This window comes from Electrona antarctica, assembly GCF_951216825.1.
Source record: "Electrona antarctica genome assembly, chromosome: 6".
In the NCBI taxonomy this organism is placed as follows: domain Eukaryota; kingdom Metazoa; phylum Chordata; class Actinopteri; order Myctophiformes; family Myctophidae; genus Electrona; species Electrona antarctica.
This window is the reverse complement of record NC_136811.1, coordinates 29,145,469-29,172,901: the sequence shown is the minus strand read 5'-3', so window position 1 is coordinate 29,172,901 and position 27,433 is coordinate 29,145,469. Positions and strand designations below refer to the sequence as shown.

At 42.6% G+C, this 27,433-nt stretch overlaps 1 protein-coding gene across 3 annotated transcripts; it reads left to right on the top strand.

Annotated features, from left to right (window-relative positions):
• Positions 1-28: 28 nt before the first annotated feature.
• On the top strand, positions 29-26,584 carry atad2 (ATPase family AAA domain containing 2). Of its 3 annotated transcripts, none has more exons than XM_079503264.1 (30): positions 29-440; positions 973-1,130; positions 1,876-1,931; positions 3,480-3,678; positions 4,986-5,073; positions 5,367-5,454; positions 7,102-7,338; positions 8,166-8,286; positions 8,933-8,947; positions 9,611-9,721; positions 12,962-13,070; positions 13,219-13,334; positions 13,822-13,996; positions 14,174-14,262; positions 15,426-15,585; positions 16,363-16,453; positions 16,837-17,014; positions 17,204-17,343; positions 17,435-17,561; positions 17,786-17,969; positions 18,320-18,505; positions 19,189-19,324; positions 20,569-20,765; positions 21,133-21,292; positions 21,459-21,581; positions 21,953-22,120; positions 22,546-23,181; positions 24,719-24,852; positions 25,036-25,164; positions 25,262-26,584. In XM_079503264.1, exons 1-30 carry the CDS (start codon positions 243-245, stop codon positions 25,292-25,294), a joined length of 4,542 nt encoding a protein of 1,513 aa, XP_079359390.1. In that variant the 5' UTR covers positions 29-242; the 3' UTR covers positions 25,295-26,584. The 3 variants fall into 3 exon arrangements, with proteins under 3 accessions (XP_079359390.1, XP_079359389.1, XP_079359391.1); XM_079503263.1 differs by having other exon boundaries at positions 31-440; positions 17,783-17,969; XM_079503265.1 differs by lacking the exon at positions 8,933-8,947 and having other exon boundaries at positions 31-440; positions 17,783-17,969.
• Positions 26,585-27,433: the final 849 nt, after the last annotated feature.

Here is a 27,433-nt window from a genome sequence, read left to right as displayed (position 1 = left end):
GTGTTTCTTTCCGATCTAGGTTTCCAGTCGGAAGCTCACTATTCTGCCACTCAACTTGTGATGACGTTTGTGGCGCCAGAAATCAAGGGGCTGGCGGAATAAGGGTGTAATAGACAGCTGCTTGGTGTTTACTGTTATTGTCGGTTATGGTAGCGCTATTGTAAAGCTAGTTCTGTACTGTACACGCAGCTGGCCGTTAGATCTTTTTGATTGCTTGCACGGACCAGGTTGTCGGAGTCAAGATGGTGATACTACGCAGCAGCACTGGCAGTGCCGAGGCTGAACCAGCTGCGACTCCTAAAAGGAGGGCGGTAGATTTGGATTCTAGCTCCGAGTTTCTGTCACTGCTTCCCGCGTCGCAGAAAAGATCCTCCCGGCTTACCCGCTCTTCCCGGGGCCAGGACGACAGTTTCAGTAGCCTCGAAAATAACACTGAGAACGTGAGTATAAAACGGGCTGTTGCAATCTAACATAATGATTGACTGATTAGAACAACTTTATAGTGCTATTTCCTTGCTAACTTGCTAAGCTAACTAGCCTTATTAGCTGGCCAAATCCCCACGGGTATGGCAAACTTACCAGACTCAGAGTCAGACTGAACGCCGGACAGATCTTATAACACTGAATCTTGACATTATTGTCTACTGATCTGAAATCTGCACTATGATCTAATCTGTTGGACATTTACCCCATCAGAGTAAGTTGTATGCTGCATTCCAAATGTTTTTTTTTAATTTTATTCTCAGTCTAGTGTAGACTAAGAGCATAGCAATGAATGCAACGTTGAACTTGCATTGTAACGTTACATTGATTAGTGACTCGAGTATTGTGCCTTGGAAGCGTAATGAATGATCATTAAAGAAGTGAGATGATGAACCTGGATTGAACTATAAACCGAGCTAGTTCAAAATCCTGACACATGGACAGTTCTCCCAATTAAATTATTCATTTGTTACACACGGTCTGCTTCAGGACCATGGTGCTGATATGAAGGAGGACGACGACAGTGGTGTTCGTCATTCTTTGAGGAACAGAGTGCGGAGAGTGCGGCTGGAGGTCTCCTTCTCTGACATGAATGGCACGACCAGCTCCCCCAAGACTGAAGATGAGCCTGAAGGATGTTGCACTAGGTAACAATGGCCTGTTGTTGCTTTTCCCATGCTGTAACATTACAGTAGACTAGAGTAGACCCTACAAAAATGGCAAAATGTTGCTACATGCACACATGCACCACATCAGTCATTGTCAACCTTTCACGTGCCCCCAGTTTTATATTCTTTAAGTCACAGACTGCCATTTATATTTTATATGATTTTCATCTCTGGGATCCCAATCGGTACACTGTGAAATCCTCAGTGTTATTTTAATACAGAGGGTACAAATGTATTAAAATATGGGTGCACTTTTGTTTCCCAACTGTCCTTCTCAGGTAGGTTTTTCTTGTCTATGGGGTTTTCTCTTGGCAACATCGGTAGAAGCTGCAGTGGAGTAACTAAACGTATTTTTCTTCTGATAAAAGAAAATCCTTTTCGTGCATTTTATAAGTGTGGTGGGGGCTCAGAGTGCGTCCACTAAGGAAAGTAGGCTTTCTAATAACACAAGCCACCGTTACATTGGTGAGTAGCGAAAACATTATTTTTATTTTCACTACAGACAAGGCTGGTCTGCATTTCATGCGAGCACAGGGATACTAATAATACTTTTATTTACTATATTGAAAATAGTGTAAATAGCCACTGTAGATGTTCTATTTCCACTATTTTGTTTGACATTTTTCAACGTTATGACATAATTGTAATTATCTCAAATAATTGAGGCTTAACTAACTACATCATAACAAACTCACATTAAAGTTTCATCTTTGTTTTTCTACAGGAAATCCCCCAGGCTGCAGGGAGAGGGGAAAGCATCCCGTGGCAAGCAGCAAGCAGGTAGATAGATGATGGGCTCTTTTCTTTTCTCAAGGAGTGGTTAGATTTATACTCTGCTACGCGCTGTTAACTTGCAAATCAGTTCTTGTCGGCAAGAGTATACCCTAAACTAGTAGGATTCCGGGTGTCACCATTTATTGTGCACTGCAGCGATATTGAAACATGACGTTGTAACGTCATAATGTATCGCGAAATAAGAGACCATGAAACCCTATTTGCGATCGGCTGGGTATGTGTGTATGTCGCCGGTGTACTTCACAGGCCAATAAGGGATCGCCAAATTATTTTGGGGGGTCCCCAGATTATTTAAAACCCTAAATAAATAAGAGTTTTCATAGAACACATAGTACATGCATAAACTTTCCTTAATGATTATATCTTGTTTCAGTATTTATTTATGATGTATTTTCTCTTTTATTAAGGTTATTGTAGCGGTCAATTAACTCAATTTGTATTGGGGAGGGGGCGGGGGTTACGAGAGACATGGCCAAAGCATTTCCCCAGCCCTGGTGTTGCGAAGGCTTTTACTTAGAGCTCCATTATGGGGATAACCTATAGCCCATATATGGAGACGGCGGCGATATCCAGCGCTGACATCGGATTAGTGTAGAAACCCCAAAAATGGATTATACACAGTGGTGACATCCTCGTGACACTAGATTCGCATAGCATAAAAGGCGGCTCCCAGCTTCTACAACCCAGATACCAAGCAACGCACGCGGTATCTCCAACCATCCCAAATCCTCAGAATCTACAGCACTCAAGCAAGACACAAGATCAAGAACATGTCAACACATACGAACCAAGGTGTCTGTCTTTACTACCCAGATACCCTGAATAGCTTCTATTACCTTTGGCACGAGTCGTCTAGATGAGACAGAATATCTGGCTAATGGCTAAAAAACTTGTAGAGCATTGAAGTAGAGGTTTCTACATCCCGGTTAAGTTCGTATCGAACACCACTGTAGCGGGTCCTAACCGCTACTAGCTGGTTCGAGCTAATTAATACCTGGTATAGTATAGATTTTTTTTGTTGAGCTGTAAATAACTAGGCTACAGTAATAGAAAAGTCCAGCGCCCAGCGATTTGCAGCTTGAGAGCCTATTTCAAGGTTGCTCCACTCCATTTTGGAAGTAGCTAGATGTAGCCAAAACACCCCCGAGGGGATCAACAACAACGGGAAGTATGATTACTTCTAACGCGACAAGCGACGGGACCGCAATGGGCTGTCAAAAACAATCTTTGGTTAGAATTGGAATTTGGAAGCATTGATTTAGATCAAGAGTTTTTAAGATTTTTCCTCCCATCCACTAAAATAAATGGGGACCACTTTGGATGACGTCCCAAACGGGAATTACATCAAATGTTGCTCAATCGACACTACCAGCCGGTAGACTGGTGCACTCCGTTATGATATGATTAAAGACGGAACTTTTGATTAATCTCCGTCCTGGGCACGGAGCGGGATTATTTAATAGGACGGAGACCTCCGTTTTTGCAGCTTGGAGTGTTAAATAAAGGTACCATAACAAATATTTTACTTCACAGATGTATTGGATGCAGTGGAAGGCACATCCACTCACAAGAGGAGTCGACTCAGTATGAAAAGCAGAGCGATGGAAGTGGATGAAGAGGAAGAAGAAGAAGATGACCACTCAGTGCGACGTAGCTCCAGAAACACTAGATATAATGTGAACTCCCGCGGCCGCCGCAACCAGTCAGTTCTGTATGACAGACTCATTACCAAGTAAGTCCAGTAAAGATGATTCCACTTTGCTCAGTTTTGTTCATTTTGAGTCTTTTAAATGAAATCTTTCATACAATGACAAGCATCACCTCACAAGCAAGAAGAAGTGTTTTTAAAGGTCAAGAAATTAAATATGACATGTCTAATGTGAAATATAATGTGATATTGGATATACTCTCACTGTTTTAGTCATTTCAGTGTTGGTGTTTTTGATGCAGTGAATATGTCCAATTGTCTTAAAGGAACACTTCACCACTTTTCAACATGTCTATGTCTCATAGTCAGGGCTGTGGGCAGTTCAGAAACCCATCTTCCATCATCGTTAGGCAGATTTCTTTTAAAACAAGATTTAAAAAAATATATATTTAGATTTTTATTTTCATGAGAACGATCGATGGCTTCCATTATTGCATTTCAACTTTTCAGTAATAGAAAGCCTGCCGTTTCTATTAGCTTGGATTCCCCATTGATGATGTCACTGGAAGACAGGTTTCTGAACTGCCCACAGCCCTCCTATGAGACACATACTTAGTAGAAAGAAATGTGTGGTATTTTATAATGAACATTAGATTAAATCCCACCCCAAAAAGTGATTGTCCAATGCCAATCCAAATAGTTTAGCAACTGTTGCTATGCAGGTCAAGCTTTTGCCACCTCATAGCTGTCAATGTTGTTTTGCATGGCTGTGTTGTTGAACATTTACACGGCTTAATGTCGGGAAAGTTACATGACTAACTCAGATGATGGCAATAATTTATGATGGCAATAATTCCGTAGTCTTACTGTGCAACATAAACTCCTGTCGGGCGGTCGTTAAATTGATTTCTCCCACTGTCATTTCCTCGTATTTCTAGTTCATTTAAATAATGTCATGCACATTTGCCCAGTGCATAGCCTAAGCCTACTGCTACTGGTTTTGCTCCATTATTTATATGGAGAAATCCCGTTATTTAACATGCATCTCAATTGGTGAGAGAGACAGCTTGACCTGTCTCTTCGCTGCTAACGTGCCTATTGGAGAGACTTGGCGAAGGGCTAATTATATGAAGATGGGTTGAAAAGTGGTGAACTTGTCCTTTAAGATAGTTCACCTTTATTGTACCAGATACTGTACATTTCATAGGCTATAGTAATAAATAGTATTGTATTGCATTGACCCCAACTTTAAATCTTTATCCGAGAGGAGGGGTCACTGACACAAATGTGGAATGCTATTATCCTCCTGTGTTACGGCTCCCGTCTGTATCGCAGACATTCCAAACATATGGATGATGGTTTATCAATCTGGTTCTCTGCCTCTCTCTCAGCACGGCTGAGGCTGTTCTCCAGAAGATGGATGACATGCAGAAGATGAGACGCAGACTGAGGAGCAGAGACAGGGACACTAAAGAGGAAGTAAGATCAAATCAGTTGTCTGTGGTTCATAAAATTCTTCAACCTCATAGAAACGTTTATTATATGGAGGTACAGTACACTACAGGCTCTATCAATCAGTTTGATCCCAACTTATAGATACGTGTTGCTACAGATCAGTATTAATTTCCCAGTTGTGCTATCAAGTTACATTAGTCAGTTCATTCTATTCCAGGGCCTGTTTTCATGCTGTTGCTGTTGTACAGTATGTATAGTGTATTCATAGGAATAATCACATCAATGCAGTAAAACGACCAATAATGTTCTTCCTGAAGTTGGGGATGTACACCAGAGGCAGGAGGCTTAGATCAGCGACGACCGATGAGGAGAGTGAAGAGACCACCCAGGAGAAGGAGAACAAAGGTGAGATTGAATAACTCCAGCTGATCATAGTCACACAGTGGAATAACTCCAGCTGTTCATAGTCACACAGTGGAATAACTCCAGCGGATCATAGTCACACAGTGGAATAACTCCAGCTGATCATAGTCACACAGTGGAATAACTCCAGCTGATCATAGTCACACAGTGGAATAACTCCAGCTGATCATAGTCACACAGTGGAATAACTCCAGCTGATCATAGTCACACAGTGGAAACAGGGTAGGGTCAAATGGCCGCTGTGTCAATGAATGATCCATAGAAAGTTAATTGAAATACTCATGTTGTTTGGAGGCAAAACTCATGGTCGGAACCGGTTGCTATTGATTAGTTAATATCTGATGGACTCATTAGAATATCATCAGCCAGTTTAGCATAATGTTCACTAATGGAATGGATTAGGGAGAGAGAAGCATATAAGATGCTTCCTTTCAGTCTCATGTTTGTCCCCTCCAGTGGGGGCTCTAAAGCCCAAACTACACCAATGGGTCGCCATGCAACTCCTTGCAACCAAACAGTTGCGAGTAGAATAGATGCATGTCGTTGCAAGCAACCATTGAATCACTTGGGTTGACATGTGCCACCATGTGCCGATGTGCAACAGGACCACATCGCATTGCGTCTTGACCCGTTTGTGTGGTTTGGGCTTTAGGATGGCTATGGCGTTTGGTTAGTCCATCCAGCCGGCCGTCCATCACTTTGGTCACAAACCACCCCAGCATCACCGGATGACTCTGTTATTATGTTCCCCATGGGGGGGGGGTTATTGTATATCTATCTCCCTGCTCTTAATGTTTAATAATGGTGTTTGATTGTGCAGAGCAGGGAGAAAATGCAGCAGAGCTGAACACCAAGTCAAATATCATATGCACACTGTATTCTCATTCTACAATAAATATTAGTTAAATCTATTCGTGAGTTGTCTGACTGAACTTTGCTAAGCATCTTCATGCTCCTCAGTGGATGGCACTTTTGGTGACCTAATGGCCTTTCATCTAATTATAATGCCACTATTGCACCAATAATTCTCATTTGCATATAACAAACACATCTCAAAATGTAACAAGTGCATTGCAATAAAACTTGCTGAGTACATTTAGCTTCCAGGAGGATGGCCTCAACTGCTTTTTGTGAGACCATAGCCTAGCGCTCTAGCTCTACCCTTGGGCCAAAAAAATCACTGTAGTTTTCATACAAGATCATATAAGCTTGTAACTTGCCGAGTGCATTCATGCATGCTCCCCTGAGAATAAACCTACTGTTTATGGTGGCCCCATGGCCTTTACTGTATATGTACACGAATGGCATGTAATGTTTGGTTTGACCATTCGTATGCCATTGCTACTTGGTCCAATCTTTACTTTTTGCAAATATTTGATGAGAATCATGAGATAGCATTTTTATCATACTAGTTTATTTACCCTTGGTAATAAATTGTTTGCTCAGATGTGCCTAGGCAAACAGAATAATTAATATACTACTTTTCATGAAACGTAATCCACGAGCATCAATCTAAAAGTATTTGTTGTTGGAGAGTGATGTTCAGTCAATAGCACCATTTTGCAAATTCTTAACTTGTACTGGCATCACTCCTTATTTTGGTATTGGATGTTTTTTTTCTCCCAAAAGGTGGGGATGAACATGTTGAAGATAAGGTCCAGGAGGAAGGAGAACATAAGCAGAAGGAGGAGGGGGGGGAGCAGGAAGTGGAGGGGGAGGAGGAGGAGGAGGAGGAGGAGGAAGAAGATGAAGAAGATGATGATGATGAAGAAGACGAAGATGGAGAGGATGAAGAAGAAGACCACCAGAAACGCTATGACTTCAGACAGAGGAAGGCTGTGGTGCGCTACCAGGCCCCTCAGGAAGGTATGACTGTCTGGTTCTGCCTCTTTGGTTTCCTGTAGTACTAAGTTCCGACCAGTCATTGGTCCGACAACGACAACCTACCTCAAACCCTAAGCTAACCATAACCGCAAGCACGGAGCAGCGCATGTTCGCCAACATTAATCCGGTCGTTTTCCGCATGTCGGACCAATGACTGGTCGGAAAGGCGTTTGGACCCCATTGTTAGAACAAGTTGTCATTTTTACATTTTACATTGAGGGCCATATCTTGCCCCTTATGCCTAAACTTTGTAAGCATTTATTTACGATTTTGAAAAACATTTTTTAATAGTAAATGCTAGTGTTAAAAATCACACCCGTGTGAAGTGAGGGGCGCTCTTAGCATCGTACATCATCTTTTGCTCAGACACTGACGTAAAATTCTCCATTCATTATCAATGGGAATTGCCAATGAATTTGTGTAGGACAAAGTTTGTGAACATACACTAAAAGCTGGATATAGGAGGCGCCTCTCAAAAATGCATAAGAAGATTAGGGATAAGGCATAAGGCACTACGAGCCATATGCCTCGGCCTCAGCACAAGCTAAGTTGAATGTCCTGTTTTATAGAAGCTCTCAATTTAACTATTCCTTCTCTATCCTACTTGGGGAATAGAGAATCACATTAAAATCTTTTCCAAATCGTTTTAAAGGTTTTATTTTATTAAGTGTAAAAAAAACCTGAATCCCTTGTATGGCTTTGATTTGATGTTTAAACCATCCCTTGTACTGCTTAGATTTGATGTCGTTTGAACCGTCCGTGGTTCATATTGGTTGCAAAGGGTCGTTAATGTATGTCTCCCCTCTCAGAGCCCAGAGAACCGAGGAAGAGCCGCATGTACCTCAAGGGCCACCCGTCCCCAACCAGACGGAGATTTAGTTTCAGCTCCACTGCCCCTAGGAGCCCCTACAACAGAAGGAGAAGCAGCCGGTTAGTATCATAACCCACCCTATGTCATCAACAATGCCTAGTAGCCTACCCAGCCTGTACCACAACGAAGCACTACAATATTAAATGGTTCATTCTTTGGTTAAAAAAGGTGTTTATATCAAAATGAAATCTGTATGCAAAGGAAAACTTCACTGTTTATGAAAATTGTATCTGTATGCAAAGGAAAACTTCACTGTTTATGAAAATTTAACAAACCGATATGCTACAAATTGACTGGAACAGGCCTGGGCAGCTAGCATAGCGGTCCGGGCACCCTAGGCTGCAATGCCAGCATGACACTGTGTCGCGGGTCTGAATCCCGATCCCGACGTCCTTTGCTGTGTGTCACTCCCCTACTCTTCCCATTTCATGTCAGTCTACTGTCCTGTCAATAAAGGAATTAACAGACCCAAAAACAACAACAAATAACGAACACAGTACACAGAAATCAACATAAGTAGTCCATCTCAAGTTCAGACATTTATTAATATAACTAACCATCTAGTGAACCACAGCCCCCCCCCCCCCCCCCCCCATACAATAAATCATAGGCTGTATGTCTACTGCTAGACATCATTGCATGTCCATTCCTACATTTCTTTATTCTGTCTTTTTTCTGATTCTCTTCCTCTCCCTGCATCCTCAGGAGTAGCTCCGATAGGTAAGACCACAGTCCCTACTGCTGTTTTAAGTTGCTCTATTGGGATCACTGTGTACCTCGTTTGGGTGCTGTCTGTCTACTCAGTCTCACACTACTTGCAGTGGCGTACAGTTATGGCATTTTATGTTACAACTGTGAGTCATGCATTTCTCCTAATGTAAAATCCACATTATGCTCTAGATGAGTGCAGTAAACTACCTTCTAGTAATACATTTTTCTGCATATGTTTTGAAATTTTCCTCCTAAGTAATAATGCCTGGAGAACTGGGGTGCCTTTTTAATTTGTATTTATTATTATTATACTTAAGTGTGTTTGATTGGTATCACATCACCGACACCTACAGTGGGAGATGCGATCAGGTCATAGTTGCCATTTTGCAGAGATCTCATTCGTGATGTCTGTGTTTTTCTTTTTTTTTGGGGGGGGGATCACTCCTCTGATGGTGATGACTGATTCCCTCTGCATAGTGTACTGTGAATACAATTCTGTAGGGGTACGAGTCTAGATTTAAATGTATTGGTACTTGTTTTGTTCTTGCCCTCTTTTAGTCAGTTCACCTGTTTTATTTAATTTTATACAAGATTTGTTGATATAGACAGATGAGCCAACAGAATGCTTTTCAGAAATTATGGCATTATATTTTCTGTGTTTTATGCTTTCAGAAGGAGGCATGCCATCCACAGCAGTGACTCCACTTCCTCTTCCTCATCATCCTCAGACGATGAGAAGTTCCAGAGACGGAGGAGTAAAAACAGGAGTAGACCTGTCAACAGGTTAGGACTGTTCTATAACTAACACACACACACACACACACACACACACACAAGCAGGTGTCAAGGTTTGGTGGCTTGGAGATTAAGCTCTTTATTCTGCTTGGTATATTTGTATCCAAATGTGTAAAGTATTATTAATATGCATCTGAAATAGTTAGTAGGCTGCTGTAACAAAGGCTCTCACGAGGGTTCCATATATGGAGAGTTGGAGACGACAAAAGACATCTAGTGCTGACATCAGGTCAATGTAGAAATCCATATATGGACGACTGGCATCGTCATCCTGACGCGCATTCAGCCGAATGGCGTCATCATCATGACGGGCATTCAGCTGACCCTACAGTATATAAAGAGTGGTTGTTGCCCTTGAGGGAGATGTAGGCAAGCAGCATTTGCTATGCTCCTCGCAAGAGACTCCATCGATTTCCGTACGAGACAGGTATTTGACCTTAACACTTTGATTGCTGGAAGATCTCAACAGGCCTATTTGGATGTTGCTGCCATTTAACATTGCACAAAGGCCTTGTTCGGGGGCCCACAGTAAAATGTTCTCTTATAGCGAGAATCACACGCCTACATCAAAAGAAAGCTGAACTTGTCCACTTCAATTAAAAAAATACATTTTGATTTTACCATGTTCCATTCTGGAGATATTGACCTTTTTGCAACACCTGCATTTGCCTGGAAGTGGTTATCTTGAACAGCGAGCAGAGTTATGGATGGTTTAAAGTCAGAGACATTGACAGGCAGATATAAAATTGAACCCAATAAATATCCTATACATCCTATACACCGAATGAAAGCCCTGAATGTGTACTTTTACGAGGAAAACAGTAAACATTGATCCCATCTACAGTTAGACAGTAATTGGTTATTGAATGCAGCTTGTGCCCACCAGATAACTTCAGAGAAGACATGGACGTGAACTCCTCAATATTCACAAAATAAGGCCTATAGCGACATATAAATACTATATACCGTATGAAACAGAAGACTCTCTGCTTTCATAAGAAAAAAACTTCTACTGTAGTAATAATAAATATCACACCCCTGTGAAGTGAGCGGTGCAACTCTGTCCCATATTGCACCACTCACTTCACATGGGTGTGATTTTTATTATTACTACAGTAGAAGTTTTTTTCTTATGAAAGCAGAGAGTCTTCTGTTTCATACGGTATATAGTATTTATATGTCGCTATAGGCCTTATTTTGTGAATATTGAGTTCAGGTCCATGTCTTCTCTGCAGTTATATCTGGTGGGCGCAATGTGCATCTACCCAGTATCCAATTTATGACAAACTGTACATGGGATCAATGTTTACTCTTTTCCTCGTAAAAGTACACATTCAGGGCTTTCATTCGATGTATAGGATGTATAGCATATTTATTGTGTTTATTGTTATATCTGCCTGTCAATGTCTGACTATAAACCTTCATAACTATGCTTTCTTTTTGATGATGATTGCCGCCTCGCCTAATCTATCTCACTGCTTTCATTGTTTTGATCGCAGTAACATTGGGGGGGGGGGGGGTCATGGGCACATTGGGCAGCAAAAGTCTTGATCCGTACGGCTATAAAAAGTCCCATTTCACCGTTCGGTTCAGAACTATAGTATAACGGTGAGACGCGTTGTCATCATCAGCTGATTTTGTTTTTCAAGCTAGTGAAGTATATTTACTAACAAGAGAACATGCCTGGGCATGCAGGTTGGAGGCGATGGAGGAAAAAAAAAGATTCCCCCGGCTGTGATGTCAACGACAACGGATCACAACACCACGGTTTAGGACGCGGAAAAGTTCGTTATACATTACACCCGGGTCGATTACGTCCCCGATGCGTTCATTGCGGTCTTATCACTACAATTATAATGAATAAAAAAGCGTTACAATCACACGTCCGAGCGATCTCCGATTATGACGGTTCTGCATGGCGATACGTGATCCACCAACGGCACACTGTCTTGTCGTGGCGGCCCGTCGATACTGTGGTTAGTTCGTAGTATTGTAGGCTCGGGGATCGTTTGGTCGCTACAGTATGAAGAAGGAAACATGCATCTGTCCATGTGTGTTGCAGACGCAATGCAATGCCGATCGGTTGTTTTTTTCCGAGAGACAGAGCCAGCCAGGACAGAGCCCCCATCTCGCAGGCTCCTCCTGCAGGAGAAACAGGAGGGGAGGGGGGAATCGAGTAGTATAGTGTTGTGTGAAAGCCAATAGCTGGAGGAAAGCCTGGTGAGGCGAGGTTAGGTTAAATTTGATTCTTTTCATACACCGACTGGATCATTCCATGGGCGCGTCCATTTTAGACTGGCATAGTGGCTTCTACACGTAAAGCGGCCCGCCCTCCTGTTTTCAGGATGGGAGGGGGGGGGGGGTTTTTTGGTTTTTTTTCTGATCACGTGAGCGGGACTAAGCAACAATGATAGGGCGATGGTTCTTCATTGTCCGGGTGGGTAAAAAGATGAATGAAAGTATGCTATAAAAAAGTGATTGAAACGTATTGATACGTGATCCGCACCCGACGTTTGATTAATTGATAACGTATTGATACGCGATCCGCGTTGGGAGTGTTAAAACCCAGATTCGAGATTTCGACATCCCGGTTAAGGTCTCACCAGACACCACTGCGGTGGGTCCTAACTCGGACAACAAGTCCTAATTGAGTAGTATTTTGCCTTGGATTAAAGTTGGGCTACATTTGACTGCATTAGCCAGCACAAATTAAATGAAAGAAATGACCTGCACCACAGGATTCACAGCAGATTTACACCACCACCTTGACTATTCCCATACATGCTATGCCAGTTAGCAACTAGTGATTAGTCCAAAATGAGCTCTATTCTGAATATCTTGTCAGTTACAAAAATAAGTCACACCCGTGTGAAGGAGGGGCACTCTTATCATCATGCATCATCTCATACTGGCCAATCAGAATGCCTGTTGCCTGTGATTGGTTAACTGATTTTCTCGTTTACATAGGACATACATTTTCCATTCAATGGCGTTTAATGTTTTGATGTTTAATTTACGTCATATTTAGCAGAATTTTGACCTAATTTGCCATTGACAATGTTCATTGTTCAAATCTTGAGACGTGAGGGGAAAAGATTTAGTGGACATTTGACCTGAATTCCCCGTTCACTGTCAATGGCAAATCTTGAGACGTGTGGGGACAAAAGCTGTATCAAAAATCCAGTTTGCCTTTAAAATCCTTATAACTTGGATTGATGTTTCCCCCAGATGTCTACCTATGAATCTGGTGAAAGAGGACCTACTTGGCATCCACAAGGACAGGATGAAAATAGGAGCCAGCCTTGCTGATGTTGACCCCATGCAGATAGACAAGACGGTAGGTACCATTAACATATCGGAGAATTGAGCTAATCATGGAACCCATAACATGATAGACATGTTACTGATCGATGGATGCATTGGACCAGGGATAAATGGCCATGTTGAGGCTGTGAGTAGAAGTGATGGTGTATTTGTGGTTTTAGGTGTGTTTTGACAGCATCGGCGGTCTGAGCAGACACATCTCAGCATTGAAGGAGATGGTGGTCTTTCCTCTCCTCTACCCGGAAGTCTTTGAGAGGTTCAGGATACAACCACCCAGGTAAATGAAAATAACTTGTGTGCATCAAGTGGGTGTTTGAAAGAACAAGTGCATAATGTTGATCATTATGCAAACACACAAAGTAATTCTGGTGTGTGTATGGGTCTGTTTGTATGTCATGATTCCATATGGGTCTGTCCTCTATCACCCTCTTTCACAAGGATCTGTTTTATCAAGAGTTCTACATTTACCTTCTGTCTCATCTACTATCTTCTTCTCCATGTATTAGTTGAGCCATGCAAAGAATGTCTGAAACTATTGTAATGGGTGTCTGTATAAGCAATAAGCATGTCACTGTACTAGTTCACCAGAGAGGGTGTTGGAAAAGGCCAACAAACATGTGGCTCAAGTTCAACTATGCACGCACACCTCTATGTTGTCTTGTTCTTCAGTCCTGAAGCCAGCCATCTAGTTTGTGGGCTGCATAATACAGTAGCTATTATATGATTATCTAACTAAGATAAGTCCAATTTGTCCTCGCCTCCAGGGGCTGTCTATTCTACGGTCCTCCGGGGACAGGGAAGACCCTGGTGGCCAGAGCCCTGGCTAATGAGTGCAGCCAGGGACAGAGGAAGGTGTCTTTCTTCATGCGGAAAGGAGCTGACTGCCTCAGTAAATGGGTTGGGGAGTCGGAGAGACAGTTGCGCCTATTGTTTGACCAGGTAAATCAACATTCCTGAAACGTACACCATGCTAACAATGGAGACCCCTGACACATTCATGTTTTTCTTTTCTGCTTAATACCCACTACTTCCTACTGCCTTATTTTAGGTTGCCATTTAGAACATATAAGCAATAAGACATTTGATTTGGCTTAATTTGTGTTTAATTCCTCTCAGGCATACCAGATGCGTCCATCCATTATCTTCTTTGATGAGATTGATGGTTTGGCTCCAGTCAGGTCCAGTCGACAGGACCAGATACACAGGTGAGCAGGGCTGGCCCCAAAGACATTTATTAGGATTTGGACGTTCTGTGGCGTTTTCAAACAAATGTTCGAACCATTTTTGAGGGCGCTAGCCCCTCCTATGCCCAGCTTTCCGGGTTTGTGTGAACACAGACATTGGCTTGTGATTGGCTAATCACCCCATAGTAGGCATGTAACGATTATCGTATATCGATATATATCGATATTAATCCCGAAGATATGAATCGATTAATTGAAATTAAAAAAATCAATTTTCAAAAAAAAAAAGTGAGCTTTAGTCATATTCCATCATATTCAAGTGCTTTTGGAGAGAAATGATGGTCACTTTCAGTAGTAGAGCACTGTAGAGGGGAGCTGTGTGTGACTGTGCCCAGGTGATGATGGTCGTTGATACTCATCAAGGAAGGCAATTATGTTTCTGCACTGTCAAAAGTAATGCTACTTTTTTGCAATGTAGTTAAATAAAAAATCTCAGGGGGGAAGATAAATTATATAAACGGTAATTTTTCTATATATTTATATAATATATAATATATTTTTTAGTATCGTGAAAAATCGTATCGTGAACCTCATATCGTGATACGAATCGTATCGTGAGTTGAGTGAATCGTTACATGCCTACCCCATAGCGATTGGCTGAGCAATGTAGATATTGAAGAAGTTAAAGGTAAGGGTAGAAAAGTGAAGACGGAAAAGTGAGGACGCACATTGTGTTTGGCCGGAATGAGATGATATATCATAAGAGTGCCCCTCACTTCACACAGGTGTGATTGGTTTTCTTCAGGGTGTCGGGGGCAGTTGATGTTGTGCCATTAAGAGTTAAAGTTATAAATATTTGTATTTGGGCTGCCTCTGTAGACGTTTGTGACGATAAAATCCATGTTCCTTGATGATGGAAATAGTTGACTATGCTGCGGGTAAACTTGGTGAGGGTATATACCAGAGAGTCCATTATTAAGGGCTAATATTGTGGTTGGATGCCAAAAATAATAATCTTAGAAAGCCCCGTCCAGGCTTTGTTCATATCCATTGGACTTAATTAACTAACTTTGAAATCTGACCAGATGACATTAATCTGTCTCTCGGTGTAACATGATTGCTGCTGTCAAGATGAGAATGTGCTGATTGTATTCATGAATGTTATTCTCTGTTTGTCTATTTAGCTCTATCGTATCCACTCTCCTGGCTCTTATGGATGGTCTAGACAGTAGAGGAGAGGTTGTGGTGATAGGAGCCACTAACCGACTCGATTCCATCGATCCAGCTCTTCGACGACCAGGGCGCTTTGACAGAGAGTTCCTCTTTGGCCTGCCTGACAGAGAGGTCAGATTCCAAGCTAGGAATGCAAATTTAAGGAATTACATTAAATGATTGTTGTTAATCTTATCAAACCTAGCCCCAAAACTGCTCCAGTGAAGCTGCTCAGTGGCCAACAGTATAACTATGGACATATTACTATAGTTGTACTGGAAAGCTCCCAGGTGTGATTTGTGAATGTATTTTACTCTGGGAGTATGTATAAAGGATTAAACTATTGGCGTAACATTCCTAATTCCAAGCAAATGTTGTTTGACACTATTATAGTGTATAGCAAAGTTCAGCCAGGATGACATATTTCAGGCAGCTATGATCAGCTGAATTCCTTTGCAAAGCAGAGGTGTCTCATGAAGGGCAGTATTGCATAGTATTTATATTCAGCACCTTTTAGTAGCTTAGAGAAGTGACAGCAACATTGTACATTTCGTTGACATTAATGATCAGCTCAAGATTCAAGTAGCTAATATCATGACTATGATAATACATTGTGGGCGGCTGTGGCTCAGGAGGTAGAGCAGGTTGTCCAATGATCCCTGGGTCGGCGGTTCGAATCCTGTCTCCTCCTGTCAAAGTGTCCTTGGGCAAGACACTGAACCCTACATTGCCTCCAATGAGTTGGTCGATGTGAGCTTGCCACCATTGGTGTGTGAAGTGAGGACGCTGGCGTCGACTGTTCGCAATGAACCATTGTAAAGCGCTTTGAGAACTTGGAAAAGTGCTATAAAAATGCAATTCATTAAATATTATTACATTATTTAACCAATGGAAACACTGTCTTTTTAGGCAAGGAAGGACATTCTGATAATCCACACGAGACAGTGGACTCCTCAACCCTCTGATGCTTTCTTAGAGGAATTGGCAGACAAGTGTGTTGGTAGGCACAGCTGCACCCGAAGACGCATACAAACAATATTTCATGTTAAAGACACTTCTTATACTCGTGTGTGTGTGTGTGTGTGTGTGTGTGTGTGTGTGTGTGTGTGTGTGTGTGTGTGTGTGTGTGTGTGTGTGTGTGTGTGTGTGTGTGTGTGTGTGTGTGTGTGTGTGTGTGTGTGTGTGTGTGTGTGTGTGTGTGTGTGTGTGTGTGTGTGTGTGTGTGTGTGTGTGTGTGTGTGTGTGTGTGTGTGTGTGTGTGTGTGTGTGTGTGTGTGTGTGTGTGTGTGTGTGTGTGTGTGTGTGTGTGTGTGTGTGTGTGTGTGTGTGTGTGTGTGTGTGTGTACCTGGTAACAGTAGCCTGTGTCAATCCTCTCTTGTAAGGTTATTGCGGTGCTGACATCAAGGCAGTGTGTTCCGAGGCTGCTCTGTGTGCCCTGCGACGTCGATACCCCCAGATCTATTCCACCTCAGAGAAATTAGTGCTCGACGTCAGCTCCATTGCCATCGGCAGCAGAGACTTCATGTGTGCTATGGCCAAGATGGTGCCTGCAGCCCAGAGGTATGACCAACAACTATGAATGAGTTTATCTGACTATTTTTGCCTCTCACTTCTTTCATTGTGGGAGTTGTTTTTTTAAATTCCGTCTAATGTCCAAGTAGGTCCTGAACCCCTGCTGCAGGTGTGTTCATAGCAAAGGATTCTGTAAGTAATCCTAATTAACATAATATTGTTTCTTTTGATTCGTAGAGCTGTGGTGTCACCAGCCAAGGCCCTCATACCTGCCATTCGTCCTCTGCTCAGCACAGCTCTGCAGAACCTTCTAGACACAGTGACCAGACTGTTCCCACATGCTGAGCAGGGGTTAAAGAAGTCTAAGAGGGACCCAGGTAGGGTCATTCTATTCCTTTCCCTATGTCACTTTAGCTTGAGTTATACTTAGTTTGGTGCAGGTGTTGAAAGTTGTGTATGTGCTTCCAGATTTGCCTCGTGGTGTATTTGAAGATGATCTGATGTTCAGTGACGATGACGATTCAGTGGTTTGCACCAATGGCCTCACTTCTCTGCCCAAAGCGGCTGGTTCAGGAGGACTCTTCAATTTCAACAGGTTGGTTCATATGGCTTCATATAAAAGGATATATTAACCAAACATTTTTATAGTTTGGGCAGTTTCTGTCTGTCTTCAAGATCTCCATCTTGATCTTTCACCTCAGTTCTTTCCCCTCTCCATCCCTTCATTTACCTTTGCCCCGGTACTGTCCTGACCAGCAGGTTCCTACTTACTCCTCCTAAACCTGTCTCACTCTCTGTATGTACTCCCTCCTTCAGAAGTGTGTTGAGTCAGCCCACCTCCTACCGTCCCCGCTTGCTATTGGAGGGCAGACCAGGCTCTGGGCAGAGCTCCCACCTGGCCCCTGCTCTGTTGCACACCCTGGAGAAATTCACTGTTTACACTCTGGACATGGCTGTGCTGTTTGGAGCCAGCGCCACTGCACCAGAGGAGACTTGTGCTCAGGTAAAAGACTGTTCTCTGTATAACATAAGGCGAAACAATCTATTAACTATCCCTATATAGGGCCAGAATACACTGGCTGGGGTGCTGAAAAGTGGTGCTTAGCAGCCTGTCAAATTCAGTGTGTCCGTTACAGTGGGCGTCACTGGCCAAGGGGCTGCTACATTAACTGTAGTTCATGGGCCCCACCTCCTGCCATGGTGGACACTGGGGATAAAATGTTCTACAGACAACATTGTGTAAAAAAAAAAAGACGATCCATGAGAAGGAAAAGTAATATGCTGTTTTTCTGGGATATAAAAAAAAAAATGTAACAGCCTCATACAAAATCTTGGTCATGTGTCCCATCATAGGTGTTTGTTGAAGCCAGGCGTACCTCTCCCAGTATCCTATATATACCTCATGTTGGACAGTGGTGGGAGACGGTGGGTTCTACACTGAGAGCCACCTTTCTCAGCTTGCTCAACTCAATCCCATCCTTCTCCCCCATACTACTCCTGGCTACCTGTAACCTGCCTTATGACCAACTCAGTGTAGAGGTACGTGCGCGCACACACACACACACACACACACACACACACACACACACACACACTCCTCCACTTTAGTCTCTAGCTTGACAAATGGACTACTTGAATGTACTCTTGATCAGATTTACAGTATGTGATATTTGTTTATTTTTGTTTACTATTTTGGTGTCTGCGTGTTGGAACAGAAAATATAATGTATTGTAAATTGTCTGAATAATCCCGTAAAGGATGGACTGTGAAAGGCAGCCAGACAGGAAAATAAAATCATTCATTCACTCTCTCTCACACACACACACACACACACACACACACACACACACACACACACACTAGTTGCAACTTGCAACCAGTTGCAAGAAATTGCAGCGGTCTGGACTGACCAGTTGCAGTCGTGGTGCTTAGCAGCCTGGGTCCGTTACAGTGGGCGTCACTGGCCAAGGGGCTGCTACATTAACTGTAGTTCATGGGCCCCACCTCCTGTCATGGTGGACACTGGGCATAAAATGTACTACAGACAACATTGTGTATATAAAAGTCAACATCCATGAGAAGGAAAAGGAATGTTTTTCTGCTATATTAAAATAAAACTGAGCGCCACCTTCAAAATGATTACTATCCGAATATAGAGCTTTAAACCTTTGTAACAAAATCCTTTTTGTTTTAACCAAACAAATATCACTTGCTGTCCCCAGGTGCAGGAGCTGTTCCGTGTGGAGTACGGGGAGGTGTTTCATGTCCAGGTTCCTACCAGCAGAGAGAGGAGGAACTTTTTTGAAGACCTGATCCTAAACCAGGCTGCCAAGGCCCCCGTCTCCAAGAAGAAAGCTGGTTAGAATTAAACTACTACTATGTGAAATTGGTGTGGATGGATGAATGTTTCTTGTAGTAGTGTTGTGCGGTTTTATGGTTTAATACGGTATTATGAAATCTTGACTGTCTCGTCGGCCAGACCGTGTCACGTGACATGTGCTTTGGGTGCCCGTGATTATTGTTTACGGAAGCAGTAGAGAGACTGGCAGTGTCAAATAACAGCCGGAGACTGGCCTCAAATAAGTAATGCGACACGTCCTACAACGATGTGTAGTGCCAGGTTGGCCGTGGCTAGTCATAAAATGTAGTCTTTCTGCTGCCATGCTCTTGTTGCGACAGTAGGTCGCAGATTACTATGAAAACCTGCAAAACTTGTCAGTCAGTCCCGTCCGTCCGTCCGTCACACCTCCATATATGGCCGCCAGTCCGTCACGCCTCGTGACACGCTCCATATATGGCCGTCTCCATATATGAAGATCACAACACTTACCTCATCAAACCCTGGACAGCCATACATGGATAAGACTGGATCATCACCTAGATCTGCATATATGGAGCCGGCCAGCAACTCTACATCGACTTCAAACCATTCCATATGTTGGTCCTTCCCCACCCATCCTTCCTCTTCGATGTCTCCCTTTTGACTGATACCTGTCCATTCAAACTCTAGACGGGCCCGCCCCAAAGTTATTAGCGCAGCCGCGCCTGTCAGCCGGCAAAAACTATGTTCTCAACATACCCGAAAATTAAGGCCTGGCCTTAAAAAAAGGTCCATATATGGGCATTCCCAGACCTGTTGTTTCAGCGCGACCTTGCCCTTCTCGGTAATAAAGTGTTGTTCATTGTTTATGCATGCATTCATTTTAGATTTGTTCTTGACTTGTTTCTGACACCGTGTATGATACTTATGTAATGTGTAAATCACTGAGAATCACAAGCATATCAGACTTTAGTGTGTTTATGTGCAGGCACAGAGGGACAGTCTTGATTCTAAAGTAGACAATGGCTACAGAAGCCCACATGGGCAAAAGGCGAAACATGACAATGCATTACAATAGGGAAAGGGGCCATCTTGTGGTGATAGACTGTGATGATAGACTGTAATAGCAGTCTCTGATTACAAAATGTTACAGCCTCGACCACCATTTCATTTTCAATGGGCTCTAACTACTGAACACATGTACCGATTTACAAGCAGATTTATTTTTCACGAATGCACAATGAACGGCTCTATTGTTAACTATACTCTTCTCCTACCCTAGTGATTCAGGCATTAGAGGTGCTCCCTGTGGCCCCACCAGCGCCTCCTCGCCAACTGACGGAGACGGAGGTACAGCGACTGGAAGAGCAGGAGGAAGACACTCTCAGGGAGCTCCGCCTCTTTCTGCGTGACGTTACCAACCGCCTGTCCCAGGACAAGCGCTTCAAGGCCTTTACGAAACCTGTAGATCTGGAAGAGGTAGCATTCTGTTCAAAGTCTTCGCTGTAGGGCTGGGCGATATATTGATATTTTATCAATATTGTGATATAAGACTGGGATAACATATTATCGTGATATGGTATAAGTGTCTTAAGTAGAGTAATGTAATTTTCTACATGTACCTGGTATTATTTGCCCATACCCACTTAGTTATTATATAGAGTAGACATTGCTGCTGATTATTTAAAAGATTCTCAATTCATAGATATTTAGGGTAAAAAGTCTAAGAACCAATAGTTATCGCCACTATATCGATATTCTCTTATAATTATTGATATTTGATTTTGTCCATCTGAAAAACGTTTTATTTTATTAAGTGACCAGGCTTATATCTGTCTTACTTTAGGTCCCAGACTATGCTGAGGTGATTAAGCAGCCTATGGACCTGTCAACTGTTATGGCCAAGATAGACCTCCATCAGTATGGGATGGCTATGGAGTTCCGCTATGATGTTGATCTAATCTGGCAGAATGCCCTGGAGTACAACCCTGACAGAGACCCCTCAGGTGCGCGCACACACACACACACACAATCTGATCACCAACAGTTAGAACTTATAGGTCAGGTGTTGTTTTAGTTCATTTCTGGATGGTGAGATAAATATTGGACATAAAATAACCATGTGTTTTAACACAAGGTAACCTTATCCCTGTGTGTTTGTGTTCTCTCTAGATCGTCAGATCCGCCACAGGGCGTGTGCTTTAAAGGACACAGTCCACGCTATCATCAGAGATGAACTGGATGAAGATTTTGAGAAGATCTGTGTAGAAATTAAGGAGTCACGCAGCAAAAGAGGTATGTTTGTGTCTTTTAAACAAAACGTGTGTAACTAAAGAAAATCATGTATGGAGACAGTGGTGAAATTCAACTTGTGTCTATACTGTTGAGGACGACTGTTTGCAAACACTATATTCAACATAAGCTCTGCTCCCTTCCCTTGATACCATTATTTATAATAAAAGGTTGTCTACATGATTCTCCTTCTAATTACATCTTTACAAAAATTACAAATTTAAATGTGATTCTGTCCAATATAAGACAAAGTGGTCCCTGCATCAGTATTGCAATTTCTGAGTATACAAGGTATCTTCAGGCAGGCAAAGAAACTCACACCTACAGTTGTGAGTTCACACGGTTAAGTTTGTCTGTCTGTCTGTCTTTGTCAGGTTGCTCCACCTTGCGCTATGCTCCTTCCTTCTACCATGTGCTTCCCAAGCAACCAAAACCCACGGCTGAGGGTAAAACCAGCAATGTTGCCCCAGCAAAAGAGTCCACTGGAGCCACTACTACAGCTCTACCTGCTGCGCCTGCTGTGCATACACCCAAACATTCAGGTTTGTATTATATTATGTCCTATTTAACCACTTAAGCCTAAATTTACTTTGTTGTACAACTCTTGCGCAGTGAAAATACACAATCTATAACATCACAATGCAGTGCGATGCAACGTGTTGTGAGGTTGCTATTCTTGAAATGTTTTGTGGGGGGGGACAGGTGAAACAGGTTAAAAGTGCTTAATTGAGGTCTTGGGTTTTGTATTTTCTTGCCTCTTTCCTGACTAAATGTGTTTAGGTATATTGGGTCACCATAACAGCTCTCTCCTTCGCCCTGGCATTGTACATGTCATTGACTGTTGGTAGCTGACAACAATGCTCCTTCTAGGCACAGTCTGAAATTCACAGACCATATCAAATCGCGATTTGGAAAGGGTCCCATGAAACCTATTTCCTATCTTTTCCTTTCCTCTTTTTTCATCCAGGCCAGAAGAAGAGGAGACGGAAGAGTCGCTGGGCCACCGGCTTCACCGGCAGCTGCAAGAAAAAGTCTCCTCACGCCTCCAAAGACGAATCGCACTTAGTCGAGTCTGACGACAAAGAGGAGGAGACTGAATATGAGGAGGAGGGTGGGAAGGGAGGAGTAGACACTGAGGAGGGGACTGGAGGAGATGAGGAGCAGTCAGGACTTGACACAGCTCAGGACGTTTGTGGAAGTGTTCAGGAAGAACAGGGCAACAAGGAAGAACCTGCAGGAAAGGAGATGAGGCAAGTTGGTGAGGAGGTCATTGAACAGAACGACGACACCAGATCCAAAAAGGATGACCAGGTGAATACCGCTACAGAACAGGCAGACTACAGCTCAAACCCACCAGAGGAGTCAAACCTAAACGGCAAGCCCCCAGCAGAAGGAGGGGCACAAGATTACGGAGAATGTTCTGGGAGTTGCAGAGGCACTGAAACCAGTGTCGAAGTGTCGGAGCAGAACAGTCAGGAGGAGGTTATGGAGGTGGACGGAGCTGAGCGCAGCGATTTACCTCGGGCTAAGAGCAAGGAGTCTGGACAGACCTGCAACACAGACCCCCATGAAGCTGAACAAATGGATGAGGACACCGGGGCAGGTTAGTGTCACACAAGATGAAAGCAGTAAATGCATATGTTCAAAAAGTAAAAGTAGTGATTTATTGTCTGTTGATTCCTGGTTGATACATTTAATTGTGGTGTAACAAAAAAGTGTGCAGTATATCCTATCCAGTATAAACCAATGTTACATAAGCTTATCAAACTCAGAATAAGAGTATGTATGAGTCATTCATTGGGTCTGACGAGTGAATTTCTTAGCAACAACCAAGAAAGTTGCAGAAAGAAAAGATATGTCTGAATTCTATATTTTATATTAAAAATAATTTATAATCATGTGTGCTTTTAAAGGTATCATCAGTGATTTCACTTAATTCAAATATCACTTTTCTTTTTGTTGTAATAATCCTCCCTACTATAGAGTGTGCTGACCATATAAGGAGTTCCTACCTGTCCCCAGTTCACCCCCGTGGTCAAAAAAAGCTTAGGTTTCGTTTTTGGCTAGAGGGCCCATCCTTAATCCAATCAGGATAGAGAGGGGCCTTCCTCCAATCATGATAGAGCGGAGGCGCGCCTTGGTGTGTGTGCTATTGGCCTGTTGCGCGTGCGTATATCTATTCTACGTCCAAGCATAGACATGGTCACGCCCCGCCTGCCTCTGATTGGCCTACCGACACTACAGAATACCGCTGGTCTCACCCACAGGTCTCACCAGACTGTCCTCTGTCCGAGGTGGGAAAATGGAAATAATACAAGTACAAGAGAGTGACAGCTTGACACGCACGACAGTAACTTGTAACTTTTATTTTTGTAGAAGAGGTAAACTAATATTGTTTATGCTGTTTGCTTTGATTGATTGAACACTTATTTGTATGGTTTGATTTGGGTGTGTTCTAAATTAAAGTGTTACTAGTGTTGGTTTATCGTGTATTAATCTAATTATAGTGAACTAATACTATTATACAAAAAATATAAAGATCAAGGGAAAAGAGACCTTTTTACTGTACAATAATGTTTCAAGTTTACACTGTACACATGTAAAATAAACGGCGTAAACAATATATCTACAAAACTTAAAAGTTACTGTCGTTCTTGTTCTTGTATTATATCGTACTTGTATTATTTATTTATTTCCCACCACGGAGTAACCTCTTGGCAGACTATCCAGCATATAGCACCTCGAAGGAAAGTCTGGTAAGGCCGGCAGTGTCGGTAGGCCAATCGGAGGCAGGCGGGGCGTTACCATGTCTATGCTCGGACGTAGAATAGATATACACGCTGCGTGTCCCCCCCCACTGTAGAGGGTGTGCATGTGCAGATCTTGTTACCGGGGCGGACTGGGTTTTTTTTCCCAAATCACTGAATGCTCCTATAAGGAATATTCAAACATATTATTGTTGGCCAATTTTGACAGCCCTAGCTGTCAAAAAGCCTTGACATTCCAGGCAATAAATTAAGTAATGACTGTTTTCAATATGAGATCTTCTTGCTAAATGGATCTTAAAGGAGTGTCCTTTGATGGTATATAATCATGATATATATACGTATATTATAATGCGCTTTTGTATCCTATTTCAGAGCACGGCGTGAGGCCGCGAATGACCGCTCTGAAAAATGCTGTGCTACAGCAGCAAATGATCGATGTGGACCAAGCTCTACAGATTCTGGACCAAAAAACTCCCCCACTGGTACTAGACAGAGACAAACTAAAGGTATGGGACATGTGTGTGTGTGTGTGTGTGTGTGTAAGCCCATGCTAAGCTAGGATACTTGTAACCTGATCATCTTGGCAAAGACGGGCACAGTCAAACATACTCATCTGATTCAATTCTTCTCTGAAGCCTGTTGGACAGATGGTTATTTTGCAGGCTAAAAATTTGTTCTCTCATTTACAGGAACTGTTGGAGAAATCGGTGACTAAGACTGAAGGCTATGAGGTCTATCAGTTGGAGAAACTGTATGCACTGCTCTGTCAGAGCATATATAGACACAGACGAGACTACAACAAGACCGCACTATTACAGGTCAGGAATGGGTGGTGAAATGAGAAGGTATTTGGTAGAATTAACCTGAATCATTATGTTTTTACCTGAACTTATTCTCTTAATTTATTTTTAACAGGAGATGGAGCAAGAGATTGAAGACTTCTCCTGAAGAGTTTAGGAACAGCGTGACCAGTTTTAAGGGTTACTTGCCAACATGTCAATGGAGTAAAAATAAACTATCAGTTATATTTTCATAGAAATATACAGATTGTACTATTTGTGTATTTAAATTAGTTCTTTGTAAAAGAAAACTAAAACAAGAGAAGAAAATAATGGTATAGGAAGCTCTTTGAATGCAGCAAATTGTGTTATTGAGGCAGCAAAATATTGGTGTTATTGAGGTAGTCCACAGAGTTCAATTGTAATTTTAAAATCCAGGAACACATCATGTCCTCGACGGTATAACTGGAGCTGAGTTGATGGGGGGTCATAATACTCATAATACTGTATAAGGTTAGTGCTTAGTGGGTAAACTCAATGTACATGTTTGTTCATGTTAAAAGGATATACAGTAGCTTTCCAACAGGGCAGCGTCAAACATCAAGGCGAGAGATCTTAGAGGCCAGCAACTAACCAGGAAGCAGCGGAAGAAGGACCTGTAAACTCGCAGTCGAAGCTTAAAATGCTTAAATATTCTGTATTGTGTCATGGTTAAACCTTTTTGTTTTAAAAATAAATAAATAATCCCAATACAGTAATAGGAGTGTGCTTTGATAGCGCTAATAAGCCAGTGTAACGGTGGTGGAAAGCCTTGTGGTGGAACATTCGAGATGAGTAGCAAATCTGCCTGAGGAATAACGCATGTTGCTTGGGCTGTTTTCATCATGACGGCCTACTGTGTGTAGGTGTGAAACAGCACAAGCAACATGTGTTATTCCTCAGGCAGATTTGCCACTCGACGGCCTACACACAGTAGGCTGTCTTGATGAAAACAGCACAGTATGCTGCTTAAACTCTGTGCATAACCTCAATAGTTCTAAAGTACAGGGCAAACTGTTGCACCCTTTGTCTTTTGTTTCCGGGTTGACTGCAGGTGCCTTACTGCCTTGATCTCAAAAACGTAATGGAAAAACGCCAGAAAAATACTTGCTCCCTGCATAAACTGACTCCAAAAAGACTCCATAGACAGACTTAAAATTGAATTTATTTTTATTTTTTAATGCTCATAAAGTGCTCTGTGCTGAAAGTGAGGTTAAAATGAGCATAGTTATGTGGCAAGCGAGTCTTTCTGCCAGTTTTCCTCAATAGTAATACATATTTTTACTGCATTTGAGGAGCTTCAAACTTCATACTTTATTTTGGGGCCTGTTTGGAATCCCTTCCTCCACTGTTTTTTTTGTGGTTATTAGTCATTTGTATACATGTTCGCTATTATTTAAATAAAAATGATTTCCCATTTCGTGACCTGTTATTGTTTTGAGCCAATAAATGCTCAAATGCCCTGTACCCAGCCCTGTGCTGCCCAGCAGGGTGCAGTAGCAGCATCCAACCCTGTACCCAGCCCTGTGCTGCCCAGCAGGGTGCAGTAGCAGCATCCAACCCTGTACCCAGCCCTGTGCTGCCCAGCAGGGTGCAGTAGCAGCATCCAGCCCTGTGCTGCCCAGCAGGGTGCAGTAGCAGCAGCCAACCCTGTACCCAGCCCTGTGCTGCCCAGCAGGGTTCAGTAGCAGCATCCAACCCTGTACCCAGCCCTGTGCTGCCCAACAGGGTGCAGTAGCAGCATCCAACCCTGTACCCAGCCCTGTGCTGCCCAGCAGGGTTCAGTAGCAGCATCCAACCCTGTACCCAGCCCTGTGCTGCCCAGCAGGGTTCAGTAGCAGCATCCAACCCTGTACCCAGCCCTGTGCTGCCCAGCAGGGTGCAGTAGCAGCATCCAAGTTGGAGGCAGGCTTTTCTTTTGGGGGGGTGCAGGAAATCCTTTTGAAAATCCTATGAAAGGGTCCATTGGTAATGGTAAGGCATCTTGTAAAACTCATCTTGATATTGAGTCATTCTCAGATGCTTTGCTTTAATTAGATTGAATACTTTATTTGTCAAATAATGTAAACTGCAAGTGATACAGTAAGACAAGCAAAAATAATATAGCAATATGTGATTGGGGACTAATTGTTTCCATTGTGGTCCTATGTATTCAATTCAATCAATTCATCAACCTAGCATACATAATTGACAATATATAAAACATGTAATACTTTGATGTAACTGGACAGCTTAATTGTATTGTTTTTAAGAAGGTAATTGGGGCTAC

What these genes read in the sequence shown, in the direction of transcription:
- atad2 (XM_079503263.1), top strand. Translation starts at nt 243, where the DNA reads ATGGTGATACTACGCAGCAGCACTGGCAGTGCCGAGGCTGAACCAGCT. An exon ending in AGGAGTAGACCTGTCAACAG is followed by an intron (nt 9,722 to 12,961) that starts GTTAGGACTGTT and finishes TGTTTCCCCCAG; the next exon opens with ATGTCTACCTATGAATCTGG. An exon ending in TGCGCCTATTGTTTGACCAG is followed by an intron (nt 13,997 to 14,173) that starts GTAAATCAACAT and finishes AATTCCTCTCAG; the next exon opens with GCATACCAGATGCGTCCATC.